Source organism: Heptranchias perlo, chromosome 1 (assembly GCF_035084215.1).
Source record: "Heptranchias perlo isolate sHepPer1 chromosome 1, sHepPer1.hap1, whole genome shotgun sequence".
NCBI classification, from domain to species: domain Eukaryota; kingdom Metazoa; phylum Chordata; class Chondrichthyes; order Hexanchiformes; family Hexanchidae; genus Heptranchias; species Heptranchias perlo.
This window is the reverse complement of record NC_090325.1, coordinates 93,982,158-93,999,966: the sequence shown is the minus strand read 5'-3', so window position 1 is coordinate 93,999,966 and position 17,809 is coordinate 93,982,158. Positions and strand designations below refer to the sequence as shown.

General features: G+C 40.9%; 1 protein-coding gene across 2 annotated transcripts in view; it reads left to right on the top strand.

Annotated features, from left to right (window-relative positions):
- Positions 1 to 14,087, top strand: part of fam114a1 (family with sequence similarity 114 member A1) — a 55,908-nt gene extending 41,821 nt beyond the window's left edge. For both annotated transcript variants that reach the window (XM_067988847.1, XM_067988836.1), the window contains exons 10-14: positions 757 to 912; positions 1,761 to 1,900; positions 2,860 to 2,932; positions 7,509 to 7,562; positions 10,592 to 14,087. In XM_067988847.1, coding sequence (XP_067844948.1) covers positions 757 to 912; positions 1,761 to 1,900; positions 2,860 to 2,932; positions 7,509 to 7,562; positions 10,592 to 10,693 — 525 coding nt within the window. In that variant the 3' untranslated portion in view covers positions 10,694 to 14,087. The remainder of the gene's footprint in view (positions 1 to 756; positions 913 to 1,760; positions 1,901 to 2,859; positions 2,933 to 7,508; positions 7,563 to 10,591) is intronic.
- The last annotated feature ends 3,722 nt before the right edge of the window (positions 14,088 to 17,809 follow it).

Here is a 17,809-nt window from a genome sequence, read left to right as displayed (position 1 = left end):
AATCATATTCTTGATCCTGCATCTACTGTTACTGAGACATTATGGGGCTTTTTCCTTTATTGTACAGCTATTCAGAAATGGCCCACTGGTTTTATTCAGATTTGAAACAAACAAGACAATATACTAGTGTATCCATTGCACCAAATGTTGTTCCAGTTACATTGCTTGCCCTTTTAACCCTTTCTGTTCTGCAAGGAATACAAGTACTTGGACTAAATAGAATTTTTTTAGTTGAGAAATCTCTCATGACAAATGGGTAACTTATTATAAGGTTACAGCCGTTTCTAAATGTGAAAAAGAATTGATTAAATTATTAACAGGATTTGTTTTTGGCTGCATAATGACAGTTGAAACTCATAAAATAAGTGAATCGTGCTTTGCACAAATTATGATAGTTAGCTTCAACTGGTGAAAGTAAATGGTGTAACCTTATCAATAAGATATTTATCCAAGAAAATCTCCTAATGTGTATGGAGAGATGCCACCTTGCAGCGGCGCATTTGGGTGAACAGATATAAATTAGCAAAGTCAGAAAGTAGTATTTTTTTTAAATCATTGTTGCTATAAAACCTATATTTTATGTTTTACAATATATTGAAATACAGAACTATTATTCTCTGATTTTACTCTTTTGTGATTATGGCACAAGGTATGATCGGATGTTTAAAATATGATTTTTAAACAAGAAATGTATGTAATTTTGAAGCACTGTGAAAGTCAGCCAAGGTCCTAATTGACAGCCACTCACTTTTCCAGGCAAGGAGAAAGGCTTATGATTGGGTGAAAGAGACCAATTCTTTGCTTGCAGCAGAAGCTGAAGTAAAGGTTACAGAAACTAATAGTGAAAAAGAGGAAGAACAGGAAGAGAAACAAAAACACATAGAAAGTCAAGAAGACAAAATACCTGTAGAGGTGAGGTTTTCCTAGGATGTGAAATGTGTGCAATTACGTAAATTGAAAGATAATCTGAATAAAATTGTTCTTATTAAATTTCTGTTTTTAAAAAAATATATAGCCTTATTTCACCTATGATATCCAATGGTAATCTATTGTGTATAAATTATGTAAACTGTGACAATATAAAGGCTGTAGCTTATGACTACTTTTATTTAAATAAATATTGCGATGTGGGATCTGTGAATTTTGATTCCATCATTTACAAGATTACGTGAAAAAATATAGATTAACTGGTCATTCATGTCATTGTTCCTTGTAAGATTTTGGTGTGTGTAAAATGGCTGCCATATTTAGTCTACATAACAACAATCATTACACTTCAAAATAAGTCATTGGATATGAAGTGCTTTAGGAATCCTGAGAAAAATAAAGCATTATATAAACTCAAATTCATTCCTTTTAGGTCTAATACAACTAGAATTAATAAACTAAGCACTCCCCGACGGCTCAGTGAATCTATCCAGTTAATAACTGAACCAAACAGACCTAGAAGGTACCAGGTTCAGTCTCTAGTCTGTGCTAAATTAGCTGACATCAGATGGGGCAGCGGCAGGAGAATTACCCAGCGCCCCTGGGTAATGGAGGGCAAAATGGTATTCCAACAGTCTCTACTGGAAGTGTCTGAGTGGACATAAGGTGGAGATAGGATTGGGCTCCTTTGTGATGTCTCTGCTGACACATTGCCTGCCAATGCTCATTGTTGAGGATTGATGATAATGACCATTTGGGCAAGGTAGGAATGCTATCCCAGCAAGGAGGGAGGGGTAAAATTTGTAAAAATAAATATTTTTTTTTGAATGCAGGATGTTTTGATGTTGTCCATTGAGAGTTTGGCTGAGGTAACAGCACGCTGCATTGAGCAACTCCATAAGGTGGCTGAGTTAATACTTCATGGACAGGATGTGGAGAAGCCAGCATTGGATCAGGCTAAAATCCTCTCTGCGTAAGAACTAAAAACTAGATTGTTAATCATCATTTAGAATAATTTTATTTAATTTAATCAAAAATGTGTGCTATATACTGTGATTAGGAAAGAACTGTGATAAGAAAAGTAGGGAACACTGCTTTATATTGTGGTTACATTTTTGCTAAAATTAGAAAACAGAGGAAAACATCCCTCCAAGTGTTGAAATAATATATCTTTGTGACAGCAGAGTTCATAACAGAATTCTGGCAAAGGCAGTATTGTGCAGGAGATGAGGTTTGCTGCCAATATTTATTTTTAAAATGTACTCCTTTTCAATACTTTTCCTCCTACTCACCCCACCTCCACCATACTTAACCTAAAGAAGTGTGCATACGACTTATCCCAGGTCTCTGCTTCTCTTTAGTGGCTGTGGAGAAGTTTTACAAATATTCAAATTATCTTCATTATTCATAGACTAATACTATTTAAATCTTCATGTGAAAAAGCTATTATTTTCTCAGCTTGTTGTTGGCATGCAATGAGATCTTTCAATTCTTGTCTTAAGAATTGTAGTCATTTTGTTTAGTTATAATACTTTATATCTGCATTAAATAAGAGTTTATGACATGACCTTTCATTCTGCTTTTTATCACAAAATTCCAGTTGAGGTAAAACCCATGCAATCTATTCAACTTTGTCAATTGTGGTTTAGGAGGCCATAATCACTTCTTATCCAATTGTTACCCACTACTTCTCTGAAAATGAATATCACTATTCAGATTTCTTAATATGATTCCCTTTCACTGTTATTGGCTGAGTTGCGTAGTAATTCAGTACATGTTCAAGCATTTAATTTAGTCTTGCATAGCTTTTCTTGGATTTCATGTGGAAGCTTTCTATATAACTCTCTCACCAAGCATTTGTATGCAAGTTTGATTATTTATGTTTTGTTCTATAAATCACATTTTATGATATTTTATTTCATGTTGACCCAGGTTAACTGTTGCTATGTGTAAGGAAGTATCCTCACTCTCCAAGAAATTTGCTTCCTGTTTGACTCAAGCAGGGGTAAGTTGTTGTAATTGTATGTCAAATTTCTTTTCTTTGTCGTAAGTTTGAGGAAGATATCTGCTTCAAACTGTTATGTGGACTTCAAGGTGACTAGTGGGCTTGATAGTGACTTCACAGTCCACAAGAAATTCAGTATAGTCTTGGTTGTAGCATTAATTGGAGCACCACAAGATAAGAGTTCCATGAAGTAAGAATGTGCATTGCTGAGAAAATGTAGGGCAAAAGATACTTCACCGAGCAACTCTGTAAATAGGATTATTTTATAAACATATATTAATTATTTTTTTTTTTCTCTTGACATTGTAGTTGTTCTTAAGCTAATTTAAGGGTTAAGTCATGGCAGGAGATCCCAGCGCCGTGTCATGTTCCTCTTGTGGGATGTGGGAATTCAGGGCTCCTTCCTGTATCCCTGATTCCTTCACCTGCGGGAAGTGTGTCCAGCTGCAGCTATTGTTTGACCGCTTGACGGCTCTGGAGCTGCGGATGGACTCACTTTGGAGCATCCGCGATGCTGAGAAAGTCGTGGATAGCACGTTCAGTGAGTTGGTCACACCGCAGATAAAAATTACTGAGGGAGATAGTGAATGGGTGACCAACAGACAGAGGAAGAGTAGGAAGGCAGTGCAGGGGTCCCCTGCGGTCATCTCCCTCCAAAACAGGTATACCGTTTTGGATACTGTTGGCGGAGATGGCTCACCAGGGGAAGGTGGCAGTGGCCAGGTTCATGGCACCGTGGCTGGCTCTGCTGCACAGGAGGGCAGGAAAAAGAGTGGCAGAGCTATAGTGATAGGGGACTCGATTGTAAGGGGAATAGACAGGCGTTTCTGCGGACGCAACCGAGACTCCAGGATGGTATGTTGCCTCCCTGGTGCAAGGGTCAAGGATGTCTCGGAGCGGCTGCAGGACATTCTGGAGGGGGAGGGTGAACAGCCAGTTGTCGTGGTGCATATAGGCACCAACGATATAGGTAAAAAACAGGATGAGGTCCTACAAGCTGAATTTAGGGAGTTAGGAGTTAAACTAAAGAGTAGGACCTCAAAGGTAGTAATCTCAGGATTGCTACCAGTGCCACGGGTTAGTCAGAGTAGGAATGACAGGATAGCTAAGATGAATACGTGGCTTGAGAGATGGTGCAAGCTGGAGGGATTCAAATTCCTGGGCCATTGGAACCGGTTCTGGGGGAGGTGGGACCAGTACAAATTGGACGGTCTGCATCTGGGCAGGACTGGAACCAATGTCCTAGGGGGAGTGTTTGCCAGTGCTGTTGGGGAGGGTTTAAACTAATGTGGCAGGGGGATGGGAACCGATGCAGGAAGTCAGTGGGAAATAAAGTGGTGACAGAAACAAAAGGCAGTAAGGGAGAGTGTACAGAACATGACCGGACAGATGGTCTGAGAAAGCAGGGCAAAGACCAAGGGAAGTCTAGATTAAACTGCATTTATTTCAATGCAAGAAGTCTGATGGGCAAGGCAGATGAACTCAGGGCATGGATGGGTACATGGGACTGGGATGTTATAGCTATTACTGAAACATGGCTAAGGGAGGGGCAGGACTGGCAGCTCAATGTTCCAGGGTACAGATGCTATAGGAAAGATAGAGCAGGAGGTAAGAGAGGAGGGGGAGTTGCGTTCTTGATTAGGGAGAACATCACGGCAGTAGTGAGAGGGGATATATCCGAGGGTTCGCCCACTGAGTCCATATGGGTAGAACTGAAAAATAAGAAGGGAGAGATCACTTTGATAGGATTGTACTACAGACCCCCAAATAGTCAACGGGAAATTGAGGAGCAAATATGTAAGGAGATTACAGACAGCTGCAAGAAAAATAGGGTGGTAATAGTAGGGGACTTTAACTTTCCCAACATTGACTGGGACAGCCATAGCATTAGGGGCTTGGATGGAGAGAAATTTGTTGAGTGTATTCAGGAGGAATTTCTCATTCAGTATGTGGATGGCCCGACTAGAGAGGGGGCAAAACTTGACCTCCTCTTGGGAAATAAGGAAGGGCAGGTGACAGAAGTGTTAGTGAGGGATCACTTTGGGACCAGTGATCATAATTCCATTAGTTTTAAGATAGCTATGGAGAAGGATAGGTCTGGCCCAAAAGTTAAAATTCTAAATTGGGGAAAGGCCAATTTTGATGGTATTAGACAGGAACTTTCAGAAGTTGATTGGGAGAGTCTGTTGGCAGGCAAAGGGACGTCTGGTAAGTGGGAGGCTTTCAAAAGTGTGTTAACCAGGGTTCAGGGTAAGCACATTCCTTATAAAGTGAAGGGCAAGGCTGGTAGAAGTAGGGAACCTTGGATGACTCGGGAGATTGAGGCACTAGTCAAAAATAAGAAGGAGGCATATGACATGCATAGGCAGCTGGGATCAAGTGGATCCCTTGAAGAGTATAGAGATTGCCGGAGTAGAGTTAAGAGAGAAATCAGGAGGGCAAAAAGGGGATATGAGATTGCTTTGGCAGATCAGGCAAAGGTGAATCCAAAGAGCTTCTACAAATACATAAAGGGCAAAAGGGTAACTAGGGAGAGAGTAGGGCCTCTTAAGGATCAACAAGGTCATCTATGTGCGGAACCACAAGAGATGGGTGAGATCCTGAATGAATATTTCACATCGGTATTTACGGTTGAGAAAGGCATGGATGTTAGGGAACTTGGGGAAATAAATAGTGATGTCTTGAGGAGTGTACATATTACAGAGAGGGAGGTGCTGGAAGTCTTAACGCGCATCAAGGTAGATAAATCTCCGGGACCAGATGAAATGTATCCCAGGACGTTATGGGAGGTTAGGGAGGAAATTGCGGGTCCCCTAGCAGAGATATTTGAATCATCCACCGCTACAGGTGAGGTGCCTGAAGATTGGAGGGTAGCAAATGTTGTGCCTTTGTTTAAGAAGGGCGGCAGGGAAAAGCCTGGGAACTACAGACCAGTGAGCCTGACATCTGTAGTGGGTAAGTTGTTAGAGGGTATTCTGAGGGACAGAATCTACAGGCATTTGGAGAGGCAGGGACTAATTAGGAACAGTCAGCATGGTTTTGTGAGAGGAAAATCATGTCTCACGAATTTGATTGAGTTTTTTGAAGGGGTAACCAAGAAGATAGATGAGGGCTGTGCAGTAGACGTGGTCTACATGGACTTCAGCAAAGCATTTGACAAGGTACCGCATGGTAGGTTGTTACATAAGGTTAAATCTCATGGGATCCAAGGTGAGGTAGCCAATTGGATACAAAATTGGCTTGACGACAGAAGACAGAGGGTGGTTGTCGAGGGTTGTTTTTCAAACTGGATGCCTGTGTCCAGCGGTGTGCCTCAGGGATCGGTGCTGGGTCCGCTGTTATTTGTTATTTATATTAATGATTTGGATGAGAATTTAGGAGGTATGGTTAGTAAGTTTGCAGATGACACCAAGATTGGTGGCATTGTGGACAGTGAAGAAGGTTATCTAGGATTGCAACGGGATCTTGATAAATTGGGCCAGTGGGCCGATGAATGGCAGATGGAGTTTAATTTAGATAAATGTGAGGTGATGCATTTTGGTAGATCGAATCGGGCCAGGACCTACTCCGTTAATGGTAGGGCGTTGGGGAGAGTTATAGAACAAAGAGATCTAGGAGTACAGATTCATAGCTCCTTGAAAGTGGAGTCACAGGTGGATAGGGTGGTGAAGAAGGCATTCAGCATGCTTGGTTTCATTGGTCAGAACATTGAATGCAGGAGTTGGGATGTCTTGTTGAAGTTGTACAGGGCATTGGTGAGGCCACACTTGGAGTACTGTGTACAGTTCTGGTCACCCTATTATAGAAAGGATATTATTAAACTAGAAAGAGTGCAGAAAAGATTTACTAGGATGCTACCGGGACTTGATGGTTTGACTTACAGGGAGAGGTTAGACAGACTGGGACTTTATTCCCTGGAGAGTAGGAGGTTAAGGGGTGATCTTATAGAAGTCTATAAAATAATGAGGGGCATAGATAAGGTCGATAGTCAAAATCTTTTCCCAAAGGTAGGGGAGTCTATAACGAGGGGGCACAGATTTAAGGTGAGAGGGGAGAGATACAAAAGGATCCAGAGGGGCAATTTTTTCACTCAAAGGGTGGTGAGTGTCTGGAACGAGCTGCCAGAGGCAGTAGTAGAGGCGGGTACAATTTTGTCTTTTAAAAAGCATTTCGACAGTTACATGGGGAAGATGGGTATCGAGGGATATGGGCCAAGTGCAGGCAATTGGGACTAGCTTAGTGGTATAAACTGGGCGACATGGACATGTTGGGCCGAAGGGCCTGTTTCCATGTTGTAACTTCTATGATTCTATGATTCTATGAATTATATTACATAACAGAAACAGTGACTTGTAAGTACTTACTATTTAATTAAATCTACCTTCTTTAAAATTCAAAACAAAACATTTTATCATACTGATCTTCAAACCATGTCATGGGGTATAAACATATGAACACTCTTGAAATTCCTCCCATATTTTAAAGAAAGAGTTAGTTAATTTAAAATAAGGCAGATTTGTTTTAATTTTGCATTTTTAATTGCTTTTGTGTAATTTTCTACATATTATGTTTGCAGGCTAAAAAGAAGGCAGAAGTTTTAAATCCACAGATAAATACTGTATTATTGGAGGTGAGCTTTACTTTTTTTTCTAAATAAGGCCTATACAATGCTCCCTAGTGTAGTTTTTCATTTTTTGTGGGATAATCAGTCTCACCAACCATTAATATTTGCTTAAACACTAGGATGTCTAGTTTAATTTTCAGAATAAGGGAACCTGTTTTTAAATTTAACCAGTGTATTAACTGCAGGCTGAGTATGTAAAGTCTGTCTGATCTCACATCATAGAATTTAACAAAACAGAAGGAGGCCATTCAGCCATTGAGGTTATGCCAGCTCTTTGAAACTGCTATCCACTTAGTCCTGTTCCCCTGCATTTCCCCCATACCCTTTTACATTTTTACTTTTTCAAATATTTATCTACTCTTTTAAAAACCATTGCGGATCTTCTTTCCATGCCTGTCTCTTGTAGGACAAGCCATGTCCCAACAACCCTTTGCTTCAAACATTCTCCTAACCGCTTCCTTAGGTAATGATCTTAAATTTATGCCCTTTAGTTATCAGCTCACAAATCAATGGAAATAATTTTTCCCTGTTTACCATATAGGAGACTTGCTGGTAAAATTAAGGTACTCCGTATTAAAGAGAATGAAGCAGCATGGATAGCAAGTTGGTTTAAGGACCAGAAATATTTGTAGATGACACAAATTAGGGAACGTAGTTAACTGTGGACTGGACTATATGTGACTTCAGGAGGACTTAGACAGGTGAGTAGATTGAGCAGATAAATCTTAATGTGGAGAAATGTGAGGTGATAGTGGGACGAAGGGAGGGAGGGCAAACAAGAGACCAGAATAAGAGGAACAGAGATTTTGTTGGGGGAGGTTTGCAGGACTGGAGAAGGTTACAGAAATGCGGGGGAGGGGTTGGTGAGGCCATGAAGAGTATTAAACACATAGATGAGAATTATAAATTGGAGGCGTTGGGTGACCAGGAGCCGTTGTAGGTCAGCAAGTACAAAAGTACTTGGCATGGGATAGGATTTGGGCATCAGAGTTTTGGATGAGCTGAAATTTACGGAGGGTGGAGAATGGGAGGTCAGCTACAAGAACATTGGAATAGTCGAAGGTGGCCAAGGCTTGGATGAGGATTTCAGCACAAGATGGTGCTGCAGTAGGTGTGGAGGCAGATGATGTTTGTGGTGGAGAGGATAGTGAGTTGAATAGGACATCTAGGTTGCAAACAGTCTGATTCAGCCTTAGACAGTTGCTGGGGAGGGGAAATCGATTCAGTGACGAAGGTGCAAGGTTTGTGGCGGGGTCCAAAGATGATGGCTGCAGTCTTCTCAGTATTTAGCTGGAGGAGACTATGACTCATCCAAGATTGGATGTTGGACAAACAGTCTGGCAACACAAAGCCTTTGGAGGGTTCGTGAGAGATGGTGGAGAGGTAGAGATGGGTGGCAGTAGCATTCATGTGGAAGCTGACCCCATACCAACAGTTCCCTTCCTGAATCACTACACGTGCTCTTTCCATTTGTTTAACCTCACTGCACAATCCTGCATGATGAAGGCACTATTGTGCATAGGGTGATGGGACATGCTTCTCCCCCAGAATCCGGAATGTCTTAAGAAAATGTTTTCTCAAAATGCAGGTCAATTAGCCCATCAACTTCCCCCCTGTGATTGATGCATCTGTTGACACTCTCCTCCTTTAACTTTGTGTCCTACTTTCCAGCTTTACTAAAATTCATGTTTATCTTCCAGTCTTTAGTCCTCATGAATGGTATGCAACAAAACATCATAGCCTATCTTCCGTTTACTGATGCTATATATGTCCAGTATTTTATCTTCGTTTCAGATTTCCATCATTTGCAATTTTCCAGTTTTATTTTACTTAAAATGCATGCACTGATCATTTTGCTTTGTTTTTGTTGTGCTGCTGGGCCATGGCCTCGCTCCCTATTTTATGACCTGGAGATACAATCAATGAAGCCCTAGGACTTTAATATTAGCTGTCACTAAATTGGTTTGTCCTTTTTTTATCACTTTTACTTCAAACAAAATAATTGCCATCTAAATATTCTGCAGAACTCAAAACACTCCTAATGAATGCTGCTCAATGAGCCAGTTGTGTCTCAGACTTTTGCTGTAAGCTGTGTAAACACAATGGGCTAGATTTTCAAGCTATTTACACCATCCCAATCACTATTCTATGTTATGTTGATTCACTATGTCATTCAGTTAAATCAATCCTGAAGAAGCTGCTTGTGAAAACACCTTTTTTTCATTCGTTCATGGGATGTGGGCATCGCTGGCAAGGCCAGCATTTATTGCCCATCCCTAATTGCCCTTGAGAAGGTGGTGGTGAGCCGTCACCTTGAACCGCTGCAGTCCGTGTGGTGAAGGTTCTCCCACAGTGCTGTTAAGTAGGGAGTTCCAGGATTTTGACCCAGCGACAATGAAGGAACGGCGATATATTTCCAAGTCGGGATGGTGTGTGACTTGGAGGGGAATGTGCAGGTGGTGTTGTTCCCATGTGCCTACTGCCCTTGTCCTTCTAGGTGGTAGAGGTCGGGGGTTTGGGAGGTGCTGTCGAAGAAGCCTTGGCGAGTTGCTGCAGTGCATCCTGTAGGTGGTACACACTGCAGCCACGGTGCGCCAATGGTGAAGGGAGTGAATGTTTAGGGTGGTGGATGAGGTGCCAATCAAGTGGGCTGCTTTGTCCTGGATGGTGTCGAGTTTCTTGAGTGTTGTTGGAGCTGCACTCATCCAGGCAAGTGGAGAGTATTCCATCACACTCCTGACTTGTGCCTTGTAGATGGTGGAAAGGCTTTGGGGAGTCAGGAGGTGAGTCACTCGCTGCAGAATACCCAACCTCTGACCTGCTCTTGTAGCTTTGTACAGTTTTGCTGCTTGCAAATCACATGATTTGTTTGCAAAATCCTACTTTTTGTCAGAGTTGTTTTGAAAGCAAACCAATAAATTGGAAAGCTGAAGAAAGTCCTTACATTTGTTTTTATTATAAAGAATAAGACACTGAAGTGTGTAAAGATTGTTAACAATTAAAGGAACTAATATGCCTTGGGTTCATCTTTACAGGGCTCTAACAGTACTACCTACATCCAAGGTGCATTTCAGTTACTGCTTCCAATTCTTCAGATATGCCACATACAGTCCAGCACCCACAAAACAGCCAAATAAGCTGGGAAATTGTGGGACTACCTCTGCATTCAGTAGTATTCGATTTTGAGTTGCAGAATTTCAGACAGCCTGCAGCAAAGTTGACAGGAACCTGATTCTGCACTGAAGGGTTTACACTAAGACGGTATGAAATTGGTAGAATTTCTGTTAATTTTGGAAGACCAATTGAAACACCAATTGCCTTTGTTGTTGAAAGACCTGAGCTAACACAGTAAAATAAAAGTAGTGTTCTGTGTTGTACCATACTCTTTTTTTAGAAGCAATGATCGCTAACAGTGCATAAATCAGATTTCTTGATTCATGCGTTTGAGAGACCTGTGTGGAGGTGCAACTCATACATTACATTTGACAGTGTTTGAAAATCTTTTTAATTCCAAATGATCTTTTATCCAAAATAAAAAGTACAATTTGTGATCATTTTTAAATCACGCCATCAATACAGGAATTCAGGCTTCCACTCACTTGGCACATTAAATGTTCTTCCTAGATCCTGTCTGATCCAGTCAGAAATACAAAACACTAGGCAAACATCATCACTAATATTTTTACATCAACACTTAATAGTTTCATCTTTAATATTATAAAATAATGTTTTGACCCAGGATGGGGATACAAGAGTATCATTTATAAGGTTGCAAGAAAATCACTACAATATTTAGAAGCTGATTTGAATAATGTATGTAAGTTAAGTGTTATCCGTAGTATGTTTTTGAATCTCTTGCATTGAAAACTTGTGCAAAATAGGAATTAAAACAAATACCGTTGATATAATCTACACTGAACTGAAGAAGGCAAAAATAAAATAAATGTGTCCCTGGTAAATATATAAGCACTGAATTTCCACAGGGGTTGTCCTGATCTCCCATTGTAACTTCAATGGGAGACCAGCAGAACCCTAGAGAAATGGTGCAAAAGCGGTGGTTTCTCCTGGGTCTCCGCCGAACTCCCATCGAAGATATGGAAAGCGATCGGGACAATCCCTGTGAAAATTCAGAGCCATATTTTTCTCATTTTTATATTTAAACCATGCTTTCTGTACTTGTCTATGCCCCATCTTGGAATCCAAATTATATTCTTATCAAGGTTCAGATGAGTTTGTGTCTTGCTTGTGATTTACATGAAATATCATGAGAAGCTAAACAATGAGAAATGGGTGATGATCTGGTATTTTTCATGGTATTTTGATTTTTTTTTAATTTAACACTAACCAAAATAAACCTGTAGCTTAATACAGCTCTAGTACAGTAGGTAAATGCACTTTTATCTAGATTTTTTTGCCTAGTCGTATTAAGTGGGTGAAACATTTGGTGTCACATATGAGAGGCAGGTGCATATCTAATTCTTTTGTGAGATGTGCACCAACTATAAAACAACGTTTGTGCAAAAAGAGAAAACTGGGCTGACCTTGTTACTGGTCCATATTTAAATCCTTTAATCCTTGCCAAAAGTTTGCATTCAGATCACTTTGATGTTGGTGGCTAAAAAAATTCCCTAGTATTCAGCTATTGCATTGGCTAGTGCATTCACAAAAATGAAGGAAAGTTTAAATAGAGCACTTGAGAATTGTTCTGAAGCAGTAGTATCTATAAAGCAAAATATCCATAAAGAAAATTCTGGAAACCCCTTGTAGGATTTCTAGTTTATTTGTCTAAAGACATTAATGCACCAATAAAGTGCAAGGCTTAGCTCCATCAATGGCTTAGTTACGAAAGATAACATAACTGAGTCATATAGAACAAAAAGTCCCAGCTTCACTTTCTGGCCTCTTGTAGAAGGGGTGCTATCATTGGCCTTCACCCTGGAGTAGGGAAGGCAAAATAAGTCAGGGCTGCTGCTTCCAATCGCTATTCGGTGATTCCTGCTGGAGACTGTGTTTGTGACCTTTGGACAAGGACACAATCAGGTTTGGCAGTAATTTTCCATTTGGGTGAATAGCTAGCCATCAGTTGCTGCCAAGGCTCACACATTTGGGCAAGGTCGTGGATGTCAGCCAGTGCTTGTGGAACCATGTCCCAGAACCTAAATGTCTTCAGGAGAGGTGAAGAGGCGATTTAAAAATAAAGTGAAAGGCTTATGACTCAGTCTTTAGGTCTATATCATTATATACTTGCTCACAATACTACAGTATTCTTATTCATTTAAAATTACAACACATTAAGTAATCAGGAGTCCTCAACATCCTCTGCCACCTACCCAACCAATCAGCCAAAGAATTCCTATTAAAAATGATCCCATGAGTGAGGAACAATGTTTTTGTGACTGGGCCTCTTAAGTATTTAAAATGAATTATTTATTATGGTTTAAATTGCATTCAAAGTGCCACATGTCTGACTGTCTTAATGACAAAACAAGTTCAGATGAACACATACATGTAAAGATTTGTTACGATTTGTAAATGATATGCATTCCATTGTTATTTAGTAAATACAAGTCCTGCTTCAAGGCAAAAGTAAATAATTAAGCCTTCTGATTTTCAGGTTTTACTTTTTCCTGAATTCAGTTTTAAAAAAAGTGAAATCACCAACAAGCAATGTGTGTTTTTTAGGTTAAAATGAAACATTGTTTGCAATCAGAACACTATGTTGACACTGTCCATCAGCACTGAGAGGAGATGAATTTCTCTCTGCCTCAAACTGAAAGTGACTGTGTATCATACCAGAGTTGCACTATGCCAGTTCCTTACTCAAACCCCAGTTCTGGAATTTATCTTTTGAGGAGCAATTATCAGATTTAATTGGGTTTAACCTTAAAATCAGAAGTTCTAATAAATACTCCACAGATTGAACAGTGTTTTTTTTCATTTGTGTTTCACCCCAAAAGCAAAAAAAAATTGAGGAAGAGTATGCAGTTTAAACCTTTCACAACAGCATCGACATTTCTACCCAGAAGAAATTGTGACTCAATCGTTTCACTTCTTTCAGCTTTACTCAATAATAATAGCCTAGAAATTACTGTTGTTGATATTGGCATTTGTCTGCTTTTTTTTAAAAAAGAGTATGCACTAATTGACTTTAAAATCAATCAGGTTAGTTAAAGTAGCGAACAGAGGAACATCATGCAAACCCAAGTATTTGGCCGGCAATATCACTAACAGTAATTCCTATGGTAATATAAATTCAGAAGTTTTCAAAGGTTATAGTTCTCGTGTCGAAGAACAATGTTTTAGATTTTATATAAAACAATAGTTTGAAAAGTGAAAAACCATTCAGCACTCAATAGGTTTTTATTGTTTGGATTTGAAGCACTCTGTACACTTAAAATGATATGGACTTGCAAATGAATTTGTCTTGTTATGATGAATTTAGGGTAATGATTACTCAGTGTTCAATAGATCCTTCCTTCATTTTTCTTAATGAATCATTTTGTCTTGAATAAACTTATTACAAAGGGAAAATGTTTGATGTATAGTCTTTCATTAATGTACACTGCACCATGTTTATTAATAGAGGCATAGAATACAAAAGCAAGAAAGTTATGCTAAACCTTTATAAAACACTAGTTAGGCCTCAGTTGGAGTATTGTGTTCAATAGCACCACACTTTAGGAAGGATGTCAAGGCCTTAGAGAGGGTGCAGCAGTGATATATTAGAATGGTACCAAGGATGAGGGACTTCATTTATGTGGAAAGATTGGAGAAGCTGAGGTTGTTCTCCTTAGAACAGAGAAGGGTAAGAGGAGATTTGATAGAGGTGTTCAAAATCATGAATGGTTTTGATAGAGTAAATAAGGAGAAACTGTTTCCAGTGGCAGAAGTGTCGGTAACCAGAGGACACAGATTTAAGGTGATTGGCAAAAGAGCCAGAGGCGAGGTGAGGAAACATTATTTTACGCAGCAAGTTGTAATGATCTGGAATGCGCTGCCTGAAAGGGAGCAGATTCAGTAGTAACTTTCAAAAGGGAATTGGGTAAATACTTGGGAAAAAATTTACAGGGGTATGGGGAAAGAGCAGAGGAATGGGACTAATTGGATAGCTCTTTCAAAGAGCCGGCACAGGCACGATGGGCCGAATGGCCACCTCCTGTGCTGTACCTACTATGATACTATGTCAAATACAATATGGACTGAATTTCTCTTCCTCTCTCACTCAAAAAGACCATAAGCATAAATGGTATGCAAGCAATTGGTGTTTTGCAGTCAGCCTGAAAATACATCTGTGCTGCTGGTGTGCTGTATTGGAATGCTGAAAATTTGCCGCTGTCTACAAGTCTGTTTTAATGCATGCGCGTGTAATTAGTTGGTACTAATACATTAATAAGATTTAGCACCAGAAAAAAGTGACTATGAAACTACATGTAACTCCAGTCTCACTGTATGTAGTTGACTCTTAAGATAATTAAGGAGGGACAATAAATGATAATGTCACCCAAATACCAAGAGCAAATAAAAACAACTTGCATTCATGTAGCACCTTCAACATAAAAAACATTTCCCAAGGGAAAATAGATGCTAAGAAAAGATGACATTAAAGCTTGATCAAAGAGGTGGGTTTAAGGAAAGAAGGGAGGGAGGTGGAAGGGTTTAAGGAGGAAATTCCAGAGAGTAGGAGCTAAGCAGCAGAAAGCACGGTTATCAATGGTGGAGTGAAGAGGATGGGGATGAACGTGGGCAAGAAGCTGGAGTCACAGAAATGGCAAGTTTGAGGGGCCATATAGAACTGTAGTAGGCATACAGAGATAGGGAGAAACGAGGCCACAAGTGGATTTACCAGGATGAGAATTTTAAATTTGAGGCATTGGGGACTAGGAGCCAATGTAGGTGAGCAAGGATAGGTGATGGGCAAGTGGGATTTGGTGCAGGATTAGATACGGGCAGCAGAGTTTTAGATGGGCTGAAGTTTATGGAGGGTGATGGATGGGAAGCTGGCCAGGACATCATTGGAGTAATCAAGTCTGGAGGTGACAAAGGCATGTATGAAGCTTACTAGAGCAGATGGGCTGAAGCAAGGGCCATGGCGAGCGATGTTAGAGATGGAAGTTGGCAGACTTTGTGATAGAGAGGATATAGGGTTGGAATCTCAGCTCAGGGTCGAATCGCATGCTGAGGTTGCGAACAGACTAGTTGAGCCTGATGCAGTGGCCAGGGAGTGTGATGGAATCATTGGTGAGGGTGCAGACTTTGTAGTGGGGGCTAAGGACAATGGCTTTGATCTTCTCAATGTTTAGCTGGAGGAAATTGCGGCTCATCCAAGACTGGATATCGATGAGTGATCTAGTAGCACAGAAGCAGTGAAGGGGTCAAGAGAGATAGTTGAGAGGTAGTGCTGGGTGTCATCAATGTACACATGGAAACTGACCTATGTCTGTGGATGATGAGCAGCATATAGATGAAGAGAAGGAGGAGACAAAGAATGGATCTTTGGGACTCTCGAGATGACAATGGGGGGGTGAGAAGAGATACTTTGGCTGCAATCAGATAGATAAAAGTGAAACCAAGTGAGGGCAGTCCCACCAAGTTAGACAACGGAGGAGAGGTGTTGCAGGAGGATGGTGTGGTTAACTACATCAAAGGCAGCAGAGAATTTGGGGAGGACAACAACAACTTGCATTTATATAGCACCTTTAACATAGTAAAACGTCCCAAGGCACTTCACAGGAGCGATTTTCAAACAAAATTTGAGACCGAGCCACATAAGGAGATATTAGAACAGGTGAAAGAGGTAGGTTTTAAGGAGGTGAGAGGCGGAGAGATTTAGGGAGGGAATTCCAGAGCTTTAGGGTCTGGACAGCTGAAGGCACGGCCGCCAGTGGTGGAGTGATTAAAATCGGAGATGCGCAAGAGGCAAGAATTGGAGGAGCGCAGAGATCTCGGCGGGTTGTAGGGCTGGAGGAGGTTACAGAGATAGGGTGGGGCGAGGCTATGGAGGGATTTAAAAACAAGAATGAGAATTTTAAAATTGAGGTCTTCCCAGACCAGGAGCCAATATAGGTCAGCGAGCACAGGAGTGATGGGTGAACGGGACTAGGTGTGAGTTAGGATACGGGCAGCAGAGTTTTGGATGTGCTCACGTTTATGGAGGGTGGAAGGTGGGAGGCCAGTTGGGAGAGCATTGGAATAGTCCAGACTGGAGGTAACAAAGGCATGATGCGGGTTTCAGCGGATGAGCTGAGGCAGGGGTGGAGATGGGCGATGTTACGGAAGTGGAAGTAGGCGGTCTTGGTGATGGAGCAGATGTATGGTCGAAAGCTCATCTCAGGGTCAAATAGGATGCTGAGTTTGCGAACGGTCTAGTTCAGCCTCAGACAGTGGCCAGGAAGAGGGATGGAGTGGGGGGCTAGGGAACGGAGTTTGTGGCGGGGGGACCGAAGACAATAGCTTTGGTCTTCCCAATATTTAGTTGGAGGAAATTTTTGCTCATCCAATACTGGATGTCGGACAAGCAGTGTGACAAATCAGAGACAGTGAAGGGGTCGAGGGAGGTGGTGGTGAGGTAGAGCTGGGTGTCGTCAGCGCACATGTGGACAAGCAGGGAAAATGTACCATGATCAGTTACAGAGAATGTATGACTTTAGTTAGGACTGTTTCAGGGCTGTGGGAGGGGGAGAAACCTGACCGGAGGGATTTAAACAGAGAGTCACAGAAGATGTGGGAGGGGACAATGTGTTCATGGACCTTGGGAAGCAGTTAATGAGGACAGAAGGTTCAAAATCCCATAAATTCAGTTTCCTGCCTCCATGTTTGGTTTCCCATACACCATTTTTTGCCAGTCATTTCATTTGGCGCTCTCACAGCCTTTGAACAGACACCTAGGACGAGGTCCATCCTGGGCCATGAGCTCAATGTAATATGAAATGAGTTTCAACCAGGACGATGCACCAGATTCAGCCATTCATTGTTAGGATGATCATAAAGCTCATAAGTCACTGGTTTCACAGTCTGAGAACTAGAATCAGAAAATATACCCTTAAAATATATAATTAAATGCCTTATGTTTGTGAGACCAACAATGAGTAAGATGCATCAACACTACACCAAGTACATACACTACCTGCATTCAATTTACAAGAATAAAGTGTATACAAAAAGGCTGATCGGTTTACTGCATACATGCTGGCAACACAAACACACGCACACACTTCCAATATTTTAATTTAAATTATACCAGATTTTTTTTTACA